This window comes from Pan paniscus, chromosome 3, assembly GCF_029289425.2.
Source record: "Pan paniscus chromosome 3, NHGRI_mPanPan1-v2.0_pri, whole genome shotgun sequence".
Classification (NCBI taxonomy): Eukaryota; Metazoa; Chordata; class Mammalia; order Primates; family Hominidae; genus Pan; species Pan paniscus.
In genome coordinates, this window is record NC_073252.2 from 62,376,795 (window position 1) to 62,391,971 (window position 15,177).

Consider the following 15,177-nt stretch of genomic DNA (forward strand, 5'->3'; position numbering starts at 1 on the left):
CAGTGAGTCACTCCCAAAGCCATTTTTTAATAGATACTAAATTAGACTTGAAAGAAAACAAGTTTATTCAGTTTTCATTGCCTTCTGGTTTGTCTGTGTGATATCAAAGACTGAAGTCAATGTAGTATTTATGTATGTATGTATGTATTTATTTTGAGACAGGGTCTCCCTCTGTCTTCCAGGCTGGAGTGCAGTGACGCAATCTCGGCTCATTGCAACCTCTCCCTCCTGGGTTCAAGAGATTCTCCTGCTCAGCCTCCCGAGTAGCTGGGATCACAGGCACCTGCCACCACGCCTGTCTAATATTTGTATTTTTAGTAGAGATGGGATATCCCCATGTTGGTCAGGCTGGTCTCGAACTCCTGACCTCAGGTGATCCATCTGCCTCGGCCTCCCAAAGTGCTGGGATTACAAGCATGAGCCACCGCACCCGGCCGACAATGCAGTATTTAGAAATCGTTATGTTAGGCTGCCCTTATGTCACTATCATAGGTTATCAGAGTGCTAGTGAATATACTAGGAAGTTTTTATTGCTGGGCGCGGTGGCTCATGTCTGTAATCCTAGCACTTTGATAGGCCGAGGCTGGTGGATCACTTGAGATCAGAGGTTCAAGACCAGCCTGACCAACATGGTGAAACTCCATCTCTACTAAAAATACAAAAATTAGTCGGGCTTGGTGGCACATGCCTGTAAGCCCAGCTATTCGGGAGGCTGAGGTAAGAGAAACACTTGAACCTGGGAGGTGGAGGTTGCAGTGAGTCGAGACGGTGCCACTGCACTCTAGCCTAGGTGACAGAGTGAGACTCAGTCTCAAAAATAAAAAGGAAGTTTTTATAAAAACATGTTAAATGAATGAATGAAATTCCCCTTTTGTTCAGTCTCTGCTTCCTGTAGTTGATTAATTATTTTTATGTGTATATTTTAAACTTCATATGGATATTGTCACCACCATCTGAAACAAATGCGTTATACTTGTGGGCTAATTATATAATGTCTGAGAAATTATTTTTTAATGTTCTTTTTGATACTCTAGTGAGTAAAGTTCATCTTATGTTTAATTGTTGTAGTCAAATATAACTATTCATTATTCCCAGTGCTTTCTAGCATCATTGCTTCCACTTATGCTCTTCCTTTTGATTGTCTTTCTTGCATTTCCTTGTGACCAAATCTTAGAAATCCTCCAAGATCTAGCCTAAATGCTACAAAGCGTTTCAGGGTTTTTGTAGCTAATTAGAAGCCATCTTTCCCTGTTGTAAACTTTCATAGTGTCAAGATTGTTTCCTAAGGATATCATTTCTGTTTAACATCCATTCATTGTAGTATTTGTATTGACTTTGTTCTTTAATAAGTTTTTATAGAGTTTTCTAATTATATAAGTTTGTGAAACTCTACCATTAGAGAGTATATTTTTTAGGGTATTTGCTATTTCACATTATAAGATTTGTCAGGAGTTTGCGATTAGAGGAATAGAGAAGGCATTTTCATTTCTGATTCCTTGTGTATGTTCTAATTAAAAGAGAAAAACATAATCTAATTTTTGCATTCTGTCTTTGTTTCTGTTATGGCTAAACATAGCTAACTAAGCCTTCTTATCCTAGTGAAAAAGTGGAAACGAGTGCGTATGCCAGCTTTGGAGTTTGGATGTTTACCTTGTTTTTTATTTTGTGTATCTCACTGCAATATGTGGTGTGCTTAAAGCTATTAAAACAATCAGGGAAATGTAAAATTAGTCAGTCTATCAGATTACTGTCCTTGGAATAATTCCTCCCTTCTCTAGGAAAGTTTCCTGACTAATTGGAGGAGGTACTGTGTAATCTCAATGCACTAGTCTTAATTTATTCAACACCTCATTAAATGCATGAATCTCTTTGTATGTACTTAACATGTACATGCTTTTATGAAAATTTAAGAATTAATGTTGATGTTATATTATAAGCCATAAGATTGTAGTTGAAATTGTCTTACTCTTTAGCCTTTTACAACACTGGGCATGGGAAATAACAATAATATTCATGATATAGGCTTTCTGCCTTTTAGTAAAATACATAAAGTTTGGGCTAGGACTATGGAGAAAGGTCTAGAGTTGGGAAACATTGTTTGACTTCATTATTTAATAACATTCTGTAGCATTGTATGCTTTGTGATAAGACTTGCCTTTTATTTTTCCTGTTTCTGTGGCACTAGATTTCTTTTGTGCTTATGCTACCTTTCTAGATACACTCCATTTATTTCTATACCATGATTATAATATGAAAATATATGTGAAATACCCAAACTTGGAATGCATTTTTACACATATGCTGTCATAAGTTGCTACACACTTAGCGGCTTAAAACAACATTTATTATTTTATAGTTCTGTAGGTCTACAATTTACAGTCCTATAGTAATATTAGTAATTTTTACATTCATTCAACCGTCTGTGTATTTGGTGTTGCTATGTATGAAGAACTGTGGGATGTAAAAAAAGATAGGAAGAAATTGTCCCCAATCTCTCTCTCTCTCTTTTTTTTTTTTTCTGTCTGAGATGGAGTTTTGCTCAGTCACCCAGGCTGGAGTGCAGTGGTGCAATCTCGGCTTACTGCAACCTCTGCCTCCTGGGTTCAAGTGATTCTTCCGCCTCAGCCTCCCAAGTAGCTGGGATTACAGGCACCCGCCATCATGCCTGGCTAATTTTTGTATTTTTAGTAGAGACGGGGTTTCACCGTGTTGGCCAGGCTGGTCTTGAACTCCTGACCTCAAGTGATCCACCTGCCTCAGCCTCCCAAAGTGCTGGGATTATAGGCGTGAGCCACCACATCCGGCCTCCTCAACTTTTTATAATTTAGTAGTAGTCCATTCAAATATTAGACTTGGAGTGTTCTCAGAAATAATCTTGTTGACTTATTTTGAATGTGAAGAAATTCAGACCCCAAAAGTTATATATACAAATACATAATTTAATATAAGATTATATATAATAGTGGCATTCATTTTGGACTGTGAGTCAATGTATCTGAGTTATAATTATATCTCTCTGGGCTTCAGTTTTAGTATGTATAATGGGTGGGTGGGTGGGATCAAATTTGTTGATGTCTAGATTTCTAGCTCTAAATTTTTGTGATGTCATTACTATTATAAATAAGGGTGAACAGACATAGAAATGTGAAAGGACGGAAAGATTTGTAAGATTAAGGGAAAATTGAGGAGATATATAAACAGTTTAAAAGACATTTAGATTTTATTTCCTAGATTATTTTCTTTACTAAACAAATATAAAAGCTTTATTTTTTTGAACTGTTAAAAGTATCACCCTGTTTCAGTCCCATTGTTAGGCATGCGGCAACTGCTCCACCTCATTCGTGTCCTCCCGATGATATGAAGTTGATAGAGGATGAATTTATAATTGATGAGTTGGATCAAAGTTTTGCCAGTAGATCTTGGATTACAATACCAAGAAAGGCAGGGTCTCTGAAACAACGCACAATATCCCCGGCTGAGAGCACTGCACTCCTTCAAGGTAGAAAGTCAAGAGAAAAGCATCATAATATATTACCTAAGACTTTGGCAAATGACAAACATTCCCATAAACCTCACCCAGTAGAGACATCTCAGCCCTCTGATAAAACAGTACTGGATACAAGTTATGCTTTGATAGGTGAAACAGTAAATAATTATAGATCTACAAAATATGAAATGTATTCCAAGAATGCAGAAAAACCATCTAGAAGCAAAAGGACTATAAAACAAAAACAGAGAAGAAAATTCATGGCTAAACCAGCTGAAGAACAGCTTGATGTGGGACAGTCTAAAGATGAAAACATACATATATCACATATTACCCAAGACGAATTTCAAAGAAATTCAGACAGAAATATGGAAGAGCGTGAAGAGATGGGAAATGATTGTGTTTCCAAAAAACAGATGCCACCTGTGGGTAAGTGTTTATGTTAAATATAACCATGAGCATTATTCTACCCATTTTATGTTTTTTAATATCCTAACTTAGCTTTGGCAAGTAGGCAAAGTAAACCTAAATGAACAAAGAGCCTGAAAAGCCTATAGGTTCTTTTCTAGAATCTTTTTATTTTATATATAATTTAATTCTAACTCATGTAGTTTTTGTTTATCTTGTGAGATGGCAGTATATATAGAGGGCAAAGTGAAAAGAAAAGGCTAGTAAACAAGTTAGTATTGGAAGATGAATAAGACAGAATGATAAATTATTTAGAAAATAAAAATGTTAAAAAAAATCCCAGGGTACCGTGGGACTATTTTTTATAGAGATAAAAGTCCATTCTCTTCCGTCATTCACTCATGTGTCTAACAGTTGTTGAATGCCATACACTGCATTAGGCACTGTAATCACAAAAATTACTAACCCATTATTTCTACTGTTAAGATCATTCTGGTGGGTTCTGTAGAACAATAGATAATATACATACATGCATAGGATTAAAAGGAAGGGTACAAAATTTTGATTTATCCATAATTTCTTAGGAAAAGACATATGAAGGAAGTATACTTGAAAGATGCGCTCTATAATTGTAAATATTAAACATTTTCTGAGTACCTGCTATATTCTACACACTAATTTTTATATATATTCTGTATCTAGATTGGTTAGTGAATATAATGCTCTCATTAATTACCATATCAGTTGTATTAATTTTCTATTGCTGTCATATGACAAGTTACTACACACTTATTGGCTTAAAACAACAAACATCGATTATCTTACAGTTCTGTGGGTCAGATGTCTCACTGGGATAAAATCAAGGTATTGGTGGGGTTTTCTTTCTTTCTAGTGGCTCTGGGAGAAAGTCTGTTTCTTTGCCTTTTCCACCCTCTTGAAACTACCTATATCCCTTGACTCATGGTCCTCCTCCACCATCTGCAAAACTAGCAATACCAGCCTTCTCATGTTGTGAATTTATCTTGCCTCTTCTTCCATCATCTCATCTCTCTGACCACAGCTTTTAAAAGAAACATAATTAGATTGGGTCAACCTGGATGATCCAAGATAATGCCTCTATTTCAGAGTTTATAATTTAATCACACTTTAAATCTCCTCTTCTTAGGTTGAAAAAAATCATTATTTCAAAACAGGAAAGCAGTAATTGCCTACTTTTACTTAGGACGTTGTAGGAAGGAACTGTATATTTTTTTTCAGTTTCAGAAGATACTTATTTTTTTGGCTGAGGAGTATATAAGAGTTATCAAGCAGTGTGAAAATTTGCATTTAATAGGAAGTTAGTGCTTCAGCAGCACATATAATTGACAGAAAGAGAACATGTGACTTAAAAATGGAGATGAAAAGGCCACAGGATAAATTTAAGAAGTTCCTATAATTGACGGTTTTTTAATAATCTTGTGGTTTTCTGAAAACTCTTTTAGTAGATTGTGAATTGGTTTTATGGTTTTCTTTATTTTAGGAAGCAAGAAAAGTAGCACTAGAAAAGATAAGGAAGAATCTAAAAAGAAGCGCTTTTCCAGTGAGTCCAAGAACAAACTTGTACCTGAAGAAGTGACTTCAACTGTCACAAAAAGTCGAAGAATTTCCAGGCGTCCATCTGATTGGTGGGTGGTAAAATCAGAGGAGAGTAAGTATTTTTATTTAAATTGTGTTTGTTCATAGACAAAATCATTCTGTAAGGGGCATTATGTTTGATTTTATATTTCTATATAGAGAATATCATGAGGACCAAGTTAAATTGGGTCATCAAAAGGAATATTAAATCAATTGTAAAGATATTCCTTGAAGCGTTAATATATACAGTATTTTAGGAATAGTGATAATAGCTGTGGGAAAACAAAACCCCAAACCAGAAATCCCTGCTCTCATGGAGCTTGCATTCTAGTTGGGAAAGGCAATATAAATAATCCAGCTATTTTAATGTCCTGGCTGTGAGGGATACAAAGATTGATAATATGAGGTTCTGCCACCAAGGAGTTTATAATCTAAAAGATTATAGTTTATTACACATAAAAAAGTAAATTACTTGTGTTGGTGGTTCCCAAGACTACCCTTAGATTTGGTAATTTGCTAGGAGGACTGGGCATATAGTTGTACTCATGGCTGTGATTCATTACAGTGAAAGGATGCAGTGCAAATTCAGTAGAAAAAAAGTGCATGGCTTAAGTCTGGAGGAAATCAGCAGAAGCTTAAAGAGTCCTTTCCCAGTGGATTCCCACAGGAGCTGCTTAATTCCTCTAGCAATGAGTTGTGACAAATAGGCAAAATGTCTATCAGGGAAGCTCACTAGAGACTTAGTGCCCAAGATCTTTCCTGGGGGTGGTCACATAGGTACTCTCTATCTAGCAAGTACTACAATTCCAGACTCCCTGAAGGAAGGCAATATTTGCCTAAACCATATTTTTTGCATAAGCAGTTTAGGCCCACAACACCACGTTTGCCAATTAGGAAATGACGGGAACAATCCTGAAATTTAAGTTTACAGGGCTAACTTTGAAAGCAGGCCCTTTTAAGGGTAGTATACTCAGACCTGCTTTGCTAACTTTTTTCTGCACAATATGAAACATTTATTGTTTTGGGAGAATTGTCCCTTTTTAAAGAAAGTGATCCTGAAAAGATTGGTGGATCATAAGGTAGTATTCACATACACAAATACTATTGACTTTGGGGCATTTAGATTAATAAGTGAATGATTAGTACAACTATGGCATTGTATATGTGAGGCCTTATTGCTATGAATTATTAAATCATTGAGATTCTTGATGGATAGCAGCAAGTATTTATTTTGTTGCAGCCTTTGGATTTTGGAGTGAGATCTGAGTTCAAAGTATCACTCTTCCACTTTGAGTAGATTGCTTTGTTTAGTTTCTCATTCTGTAACATGATTACCTCATTGAGTTTTTATAAGGCTTAAATGCAATTAGCATAGTAGGTGGCATATGTTAGTATTGAAGTGTTAAATAATACTGTTACTGCTTTGGGGAACTCACTTTTCTGCCCCAGGTTGCCTGAAATGCTAAGTACTATGTGGCAGATGAGTACATAAACAGATGGGTAAATAAATTCTTACAGAACTTGGATAAATGTGCTAGATCTCTGAAACTATCAAAAAACACTTACTTAAGAGTCCTGAAATAGATGTTGGATTTTTGATCAAGCTGGGAGTCGAAAAAGTGGAGGAATCTTTATATATCATATAGTCTAAACTCTCATCTGATGGAAGAAGAAACTGAAGTCTGAAGTTAAGAAGAACAACTTGACCTGCCCCCAGCCTGCCCGTCGTACGTGTGACACTGTTGCCCTTCCATATATATGAAGAAATGTATATGGAGTACTTGCCATGGGTCAGGAATGAGGTAAAGTAGGACCAGGACTAGGGTAAGACAATGAGACACTAGGGTGAAAAATTTAAGGCAGTCAGTCACAGGATTGTATCAGTTCGGGCTCTGTACTTGCACAGACCTGAAAATGAGTACCTTCTTGAATTTTCCAGCTGAGGCTACTCTTGCTTCACCATAGTCCTGCCCCTGTCATTAGGCATTGGGAATATACATAGATAAAATACCAATCAATTACTTGAGGTCAAGGAGTTGTTAGTCTGCTGGAGGAGAGAAGTAGAGATAAGTAAACAGTCGTATGTGTGATAGCAAGCTACCTAAGACTTGGAAATTAGGGAAAGCTTCCTGAAGGATGAACTAGGAGTTAGCTAAGTGATTGAGTGGAGTAAGGAGGAAGTTATGGAATGTTTTAAGTAGAAGTAGCTTGTGCAGAGATCTGGAGCAGAGAGCTTGATCTTTTCTTTCTTTAATTTAGTGTGCTTTAGAATTGTCTGGGGGGCCTATTAAGGCACAGGTTACTGGGCCCTGCTCTGCAAAGTCTTTGATTCACTGGGGTCTGAGGTGAGGCATGATAATTTACATTTCAAATTCCCAGATAATGCTGATCTTGCTGGTCTAGAGACTGCCTTTGGACAACCAGTGCTTTAGAGAAACTGTAGATTGTTCATTACTGATGGCTTTTTTTGGTTTGTTTGTTTGGAGGGGGGTTTTGGGAATTGTGGTTTATGAAATAAGCAAATCTAGATGTAGATATGAATTGATGTTGAAGTATTTGGACTTCATCCTGAAGCTATAGATAATAACTAAAATACTTTAATTAAGCAGAGTTGTAATGATCCAGTTTTTGTTTTCCAAAGGTGATTCTTGCAGCAGTGTAGGGAATGGATTGAAGAAAAACAAGGCTAGGGAGGGGGAGATTAGTAAAGAGACTGTTTTAATAATCCAGATATGAAATAATGAGGACTTCTACTAATGACAGGAGGGAGAGCTTGAAAGATTTGAAAGGCATTAATAAAGTAGAATTGATGGGATTTAGGACGTGATTGTGGATAGGAGTAGTAGTCTTGCATGACTCAAATTTCTGATTTAGATATCTGGATAGAATAGGTAGTTGTATTTTTCATTAAGATAGGAAATAAAGCAAGAGAGGCAGATTTAGGGGAGAGCAGTAGATGGATATTATAGGTGTCAGCATATAGATAGTAATTAAAGCTCTGGGTAGATAAGTCCGTCAATGAAAGTATATGGAGTGAAAAGCTGAAGCTGTCACCTTGGGGAATATCAGATATTAAGGATGGCCAGAAGGGCAGTGGGCAGAGCCAGAGAGTGTTTCTTGAAGCCTGTGACAGATTTGAAGGGCCTGTTTCATATATCTATAAACTGAAGAGCTACATTGTTTAAAGAATTTAATTTGGAAATAAATTTAGCCTGAGATATGTGTGTGTGTGTGTGTGTGTGTGTATGTGTATATGTTTATATGCAAATATAAATGCTGTTGGTATTTCAGTGAGCCAAATCATCTGGACAAACTTACTAACTTTAGGTTATCATTGAATCCTTCAGGTCCTGTTTATAGCAATTCTTCAGTAAGAAATGAATTACCAATGCATCACAATAGTAGCCAAAAATCTACTAAGAAAACAAATCAGTCATCTAAGAATATTAGGAAAAAAACTATTCCACTTAAAAGGCAGAAGACAGCAACTAAAGGCAACCAAAGAGTACAGAAGTTTTTAAATGCTGAAGGTTCTGGAGGTATCGTTGGTCATGATGAAATTTCCAGATGTTCGCTGAGTGAGCCATTGGAAAGTGATGAGGCAGACTTGGCTAAGAAGAAAAATCTTGATTGTTCTAGGTAATGTCTGTTATGTGTACAATATAGTTACTTTTGTTGTTCAGCATTTAATAATATGTGCTATTTAGTCATTTATGGACAGGCAGTAATTAGCATGAAGAGCTCTGCACTCTGACATACCTGGTATTAAATCCAGTCTCTACCATTAGCTGGGTGACACACAGGCAAAGTAGTACTCTGCACTTGTTTCCTCATATTAAAATAGGGAATAGTACATAGCATCTGGAATTATGACTGTTACATTTAATAAGATATTATTGTCGTCCAAGAGTTAAACTTTTTTTTTTTTTTTTTTTTTTTTTTAAGAGACAGAGTCTTCCTCTGTTTCCCAGGCTGGAGTGCAGTGGCATGATCATAGCCCACTGTAACCTCAAACTTCTGGGTCAGATAATCCTCCTGCCTTAGCTTCCTGAGTAGCTAGGACTACAGGTGTGGACCACCACACCTGGCTAATTTTTTAATTTGTTGGAGAAATGAGGTCTTGCTTTGTTGCCTAGGCTTGTCTTGAACGCCTGGTGTGAAGTGATTCTCCTGCCTTGGGCTCCCAAAGTAGAGATTCAAAAAACAAACAGACAAAAAACACATAACATAAAATTTACTGTCTTAATCTTTTTTAAGTGTATAGTTCAAATTGTTTCCTTTTAAGTGAGATTAATGTGATTTCAATAGTTCGGAATATAGCTTAATACTTTTCTTCTTAGGATGATAATAGTTAACATTTTTTGAGTTCATACTATGCGCCAAATATTTGCTAGATGCTTTTAATGAATTCTTATTAGTTCCAACAACCTATTGAGGTAATACATACTTTGTGTTGGAAGCAGTAAGGTGCTGAGGATATACTGAAATAAATGACAGTGTGTCCTAAAATATATTAGCGTATATCGTTATAGTGCATAAAGAAATCCCATACCCATTCTGTTTCACTTTTTCAGGCCATTCTCTGCTTTTCTCTCTCTTTTATTTTATTGTGTTGCTGGAATTTGCTAGTATTTTGTTGAGGGGTTCTGATCGGTAGCTTGCTTTGCTTCTGTTGTCTTTGTTTAGTTTTGGTATCAGGGTAATACTGGCTTTATACAATGAGTTGGGAAGTATTATCTCTCTATTTTTTGAAACGGTTTGTGAATAATTTGTCGTAATTCTTCTTTGAATGTTTGGTAAAAGCAGTGAAGCCACCTGTGCCTGAGCTTTTCTATATGGGTAGTTTGTTTTTGATTACTGATTCATGGTATTTTGAGATTGTTTCCTCTTGAATCAATTTTGATAGTTTGTGTCTTTCTAGGAGTTTGTCCATTTCATCTAGGTTATTTAATTTGTTGGCATACAGTTGTTCCTAGTATTCTCTTGTAATCACTTTTATTTCTTTTGACTTTAATGGTAGGACCCAGGAGGATACTAGAACCTGAAGAATTATACAGTCACTAGGAAGAGTGTATCTTGTTTGCATATATTTGGAGTAAACTAACTACCAAAGAGATGAGCTCAGTCCCTCTGAGGACCCTATTGCCCCTCAGTAGGCTGACTAGGGATATCAAAGAAGCCAATTTTAGTTGTTTATGGATTCTCCAGTAAACCATGATAGATTAACTGTAATATATATCAAGCTGCTTATAGATAAGGTCTCCTTATGTCCCTTTCACCACCTTCCTTGGCAGGTGTCTTCTCCATTTGTCTCATCAGAATTTTTCAAATTGGGACTCTTGGTAGGTCCTAGAAACCAGTTTCCTTCCTTAGCTAGTTGCAAGTCTCAGAACCTGAACAGGGTGATCTGATATTCGTTATAGCCAATATTATATTGTCTTTGTACCCACCTGTGTATCGTTTCTGGAAGAAAATTTTATTTTGAAGAAGTATAAACACTCATACATTTATCATTTTTATAGATCTACAAGAAGCTCAAAGAATGAAGATAATATTATGACTGCACAGAATGTTCCCCTAAAGCCTCAGACCAGTGGATATACATGTAATATACCAACAGAGTCAAACTTGGATTCTGGAGAGCATAAGACTTCAGTTTTAGAGGAAAGGTATGCGTGTATTGTAAGGATAATAGTTGTATATATTAGTTACCCATTGCCGTATAACAGATTACCCAAGAACTTTATTTTAATTTTGTTAAAGGCTTAAAAACACTTATTGTTTCATAGTTTCTATGGGTCAGCAATCTGGGAGGCTTAGCTAGCTAGTTTTGGCTCGGATATTCTCAGGAGGTAGCAGTCAAGATATCTTTCTGGTTTTAGCCCTTTAAAGTCTTGTCTGGAACTGGAGAATCCACCTATAAAATGTCTCACATCGCTGTTGGCTGGAGACCCCAGTTCCGTTCTGGCTGTTTCCAGTAGACCTTAGTTTCTTAACTGTGTGGCCCTCTCAGCTGCTGAATATGGCAACTGGCTTCCCACAAAGCAAATGCTCCAAGAGAAGGTGTGACTATGATGGATATCACAGTGTCTTTTAATGACTTAGTCTTTGACATTGTACACCGTCATTTCTACTTTATTCTGTTCATTAGAAACAACTTATTGAGTCCACACTACATTCAGGGAGAGGTGGAATTAGGCTCCACCTATTGAAAGGTGGTGTATTAAAGAATTTGGACATATAATGTTAAAATGACCACATTTAGTGATCAAATTGAATTACCTACTCTTAATTATATCTGATGTCATATAACCTTTTAAAAAATGAATAAAGGGTAAATTTTAGCAAATTCTCAGACTTTTAAGGGATGGCTAAGATTTCTTTACTATTTGTGAGGTTATGACTAGGCTTATCCTGGGTTCATAATAGGTAGAAAGAGATCTAGGACTAGGAGAGGCTGAATCATCTCTGACAATTTCTGGACCACATTTTAAATTCCATTGGTTTTTGGCTATATTTTTTTTTAATTAAAATATGATGATTTCTTTCTTTTTTTATAATTTGATTTTCACCACAGGATGTTATCATTTGAATTTACTAAGTCTGTTACTCTGATCTATAAGTCATAAATTCAGTACTTATGTTGCTCAGCTGTCAGTTATGGGATGAAATTGTAGTCTTTGTTTAATGCAGCAAGTACAGTCAGCCCTCCATATCTGTGGGTTCTGCATCCACTGATTCAACCCCCATGGATTGAAAATATTCAGAAAATAAAATATAAAACAATAAAAAGTAACAATATGACATTTAAAATAATACAAATAAAAATACAGTATAACAACTATTTACATAGCATTTACATTGTATTAGGTATTATCAGTAACCTAGATATGATTTAAAGTATACAGGAGGATATGTGAAAGTCACATGCAAATACTGCACCATTGTATATAAGGGACTTGAGCATCCTTGGATTTTGGTATCCACAGTGGATCCTGGAACCAATCCCCCACAAATACTGAGGGATGACTATATATTTTTGATGACTTGTAACATCACTATTGGTTTTATAAGAAAGACTTATGGCAGTTTTAGGAGAAAAATGATCATTAAGGCAAATACATTAGATATATGTATTATAAAAGCATTAATTTTGTGGTTTCCTTTTTTTCTTAAGTGGACCTTCCAGGCTCAATAATAATTATTTAATATCTGGAAAGAATGATGTGGATGATGAGGAAGTTCATGGAAGTTCAGGTAAACTATTGTTTTTTTTCTGTCTTGATTTTTATGGCATTATGAATATGGAGTAAGGAGTGCTATGTTTTGTTTACATTGTCACTGATGGCGAATGTATATTGAGTACCTACCTCTTAAGACCCTTAGTTAGAGATTAATAAGACCCTGTTAAGTGAGACAGAAAGAAAATGAGTGACAGTTTTTTAAGTAGAACATAATGAAATATTGGCACTTAAGGTGTCTACTCCAGTATTTAAAATTGTTAAGCTAATAAGGGTATACATGAAGCAGATTAGTGATCTGTTGATGATTACTGAAGCTGGTTGATGGTTGTATTGGGTTCATTATACTATTTTCTCTATTTTCAATACTTGAAAATTTCCTTTTTTTTTGTTTGAGACGGAGTCTCGCTCTGTCTCCCAGGCTGGAGGGCAGTGGTGCAATCTCAGCTCACTGCATCCTCCACCTCCGGGGTTCAGGCAATTCTCCTGACTCAGACTCCTGAGTAGCTGGGATTACAGGCACCTGCCACCACGCCTGGCTAATTTTTTTGTCTTTTTAGTAGAGATGGGGTTTCACCATCTTGGCCAGGCTGGTCTTAAACTCCTGACCTTGTGATCCACCTGCCTCAGCCTCTCAAAGTGCTGGGATTACAGGCGTGAGCCACCACTCCCGGCCTTCAGTACTTGAAAATTTTCATACTGAAGTTTAAAAATGCCTCTTAATAGAGAATTTTATAATTTTTTTCATGCTCCTAAAAATGCGTGCTTGATTGTAATCTGTTATACTTTTTTTCTAATAATCACTATTCTTTTAACTTTTTAATTTTTCCCCCGTCATTAGATTTATTGTATTTTCTCTTTTAACTTGAATGCTTTCTGTGTTTTTCTGCTTTTTCTTTGGTAAAGAAGCAGCATTCAATTTCCTTCAGTATAGTTTTGGCTTAATTTGATAGATTTTGCTATGTAGTGTTATTGTAGTATACTCTAAATTGTAGTGATTTTTCTTTGACCCAGCAGTTATTTAAGAGTACATTAGTTAAGAGCTTGGTCTCCAGGGTCATGGACCTGGGATTGGTTCTAGCTCTACTACTTACTAGCTACGTTCTTTTTTTTTTTTTTTTGCCCCATTCACCACTGATCGGGAAGCATCACTATATTATCTTGAGTAAGAAATTTCAGTGTTCTTAAACTTCAGTTTCCTTATCTGTAAAATGATATCAGCTCCAATCCCATAAGCTGATATAAAGATGAATACATATTCTTTGCTTAGTTTAATATCAGGTGTATGTTAAATAGCCAATTTTTGCTGTTATTCTAAGAAGCTGTGTTTTATTTTGTTCTTTTAGTATTTTCTGGTTTCATTTTATTGTTCTAGAAAACTTGGTCTATTTTATTTATTGTTTGAATTCAGTAAGTTTTTTTGTGTTCTAGTGTCTAGTGTATGCTTAGTTTTTATAATTTTTCCATTGGTGCTTGAAAAAGGGAATAATTTGTATACAGATATGGATTTAAAGATATATATCCAGTTATTTTGTTGATAACATAAGTGGATATATTTTTTGAATATACTTTTAATATTTATGGAATTCTTAAAGATGAAAAATTATGGAATATTTACTTATTATTTTAAGGGTAGGGGTGTGTCAGTGAACAAAACTGACAAAAATTTCTGCCCTCCAGCTTAATTTCTGGAAGGGGCAGGATGGCAGACAATATAAAAAGATAACAAAATTTATGATTTGTTGGGTGTTGAGAGTACAGAAATAAAGCATGGCTTTTAGGGTGGGAAATGAAGTTTACATTTTTAGGTAGGTGGGCAGAGAAGTCCTCACTAAGGAAGTGATCATTTGAGCAAAGATTTGAAGAGATGAGACAGCAAACCATGCAGCTGTCTGGGTAAATAGTGTACCAGGTAGAGGGAAGATGAAGGGCAAAAGTTCTTATGTGGTCGAGAGTCTGTCTTGATCGAGGAACACCAAGAAGGCCAGAGGGTTAGAGCAGAGGAAGAGAGCGAACGAGTAGTAGGAAAAATGATGTCACAGAGGCAACAGAATGAAAGATCACATAGGATGTTAAAGGCAAAATTTTACTAAGAGCGATGGGAAGCCATTAGAGGGTTTTGAGCAGAAGAGAGACATGACTTGACCTGTATTAACAGAATCACTGCAGCTCCTGTGTTAGGAGTTGACTGATGGGGTTGAAGGGATGGAGGAAGGTTGGAAGCAAGGAGACTAGCTGGAGAGATGTTGAAATAATCCTAGTGAGAGGTGTTGGCTTAGACCAATGTGGTAGCAGTAGAAAGTGGAAAGCAGGAGGAGGATTTTTAGGTGTTTTTGAGAGTAAAGTCAACAGGATTTTCTGATGGACGATACGTGGTGTATAAGAAAAAGAGAGGTGTTAGAGAGAACTTGAAGGTTTTTGGCCCGA

At 36.1% G+C, this 15,177-nt stretch overlaps 1 protein-coding gene across 6 annotated transcripts in view; it reads left to right on the forward strand.

Moving 5' to 3' along the window:
• The window catches only part of CENPC (centromere protein C), a 269,756-nt gene that overhangs the window by 182,852 nt on the left and 71,727 nt on the right, over positions 1–15,177 (forward strand). For all 6 annotated transcript variants that reach the window (XM_063603799.1, XM_055111478.2, XM_063603800.1 and 3 more), the window contains 5 exons: positions 3,303–3,916; positions 5,415–5,582; positions 8,857–9,148; positions 11,032–11,178; positions 12,687–12,766. In XM_063603799.1, the coding sequence (XP_063459869.1) occupies positions 3,303–3,916; positions 5,415–5,582; positions 8,857–9,148; positions 11,032–11,178; positions 12,687–12,766 (1,301 nt within the window). The remainder of the gene's footprint in view (positions 1–3,302; positions 3,917–5,414; positions 5,583–8,856; positions 9,149–11,031; positions 11,179–12,686; positions 12,767–15,177) is intronic.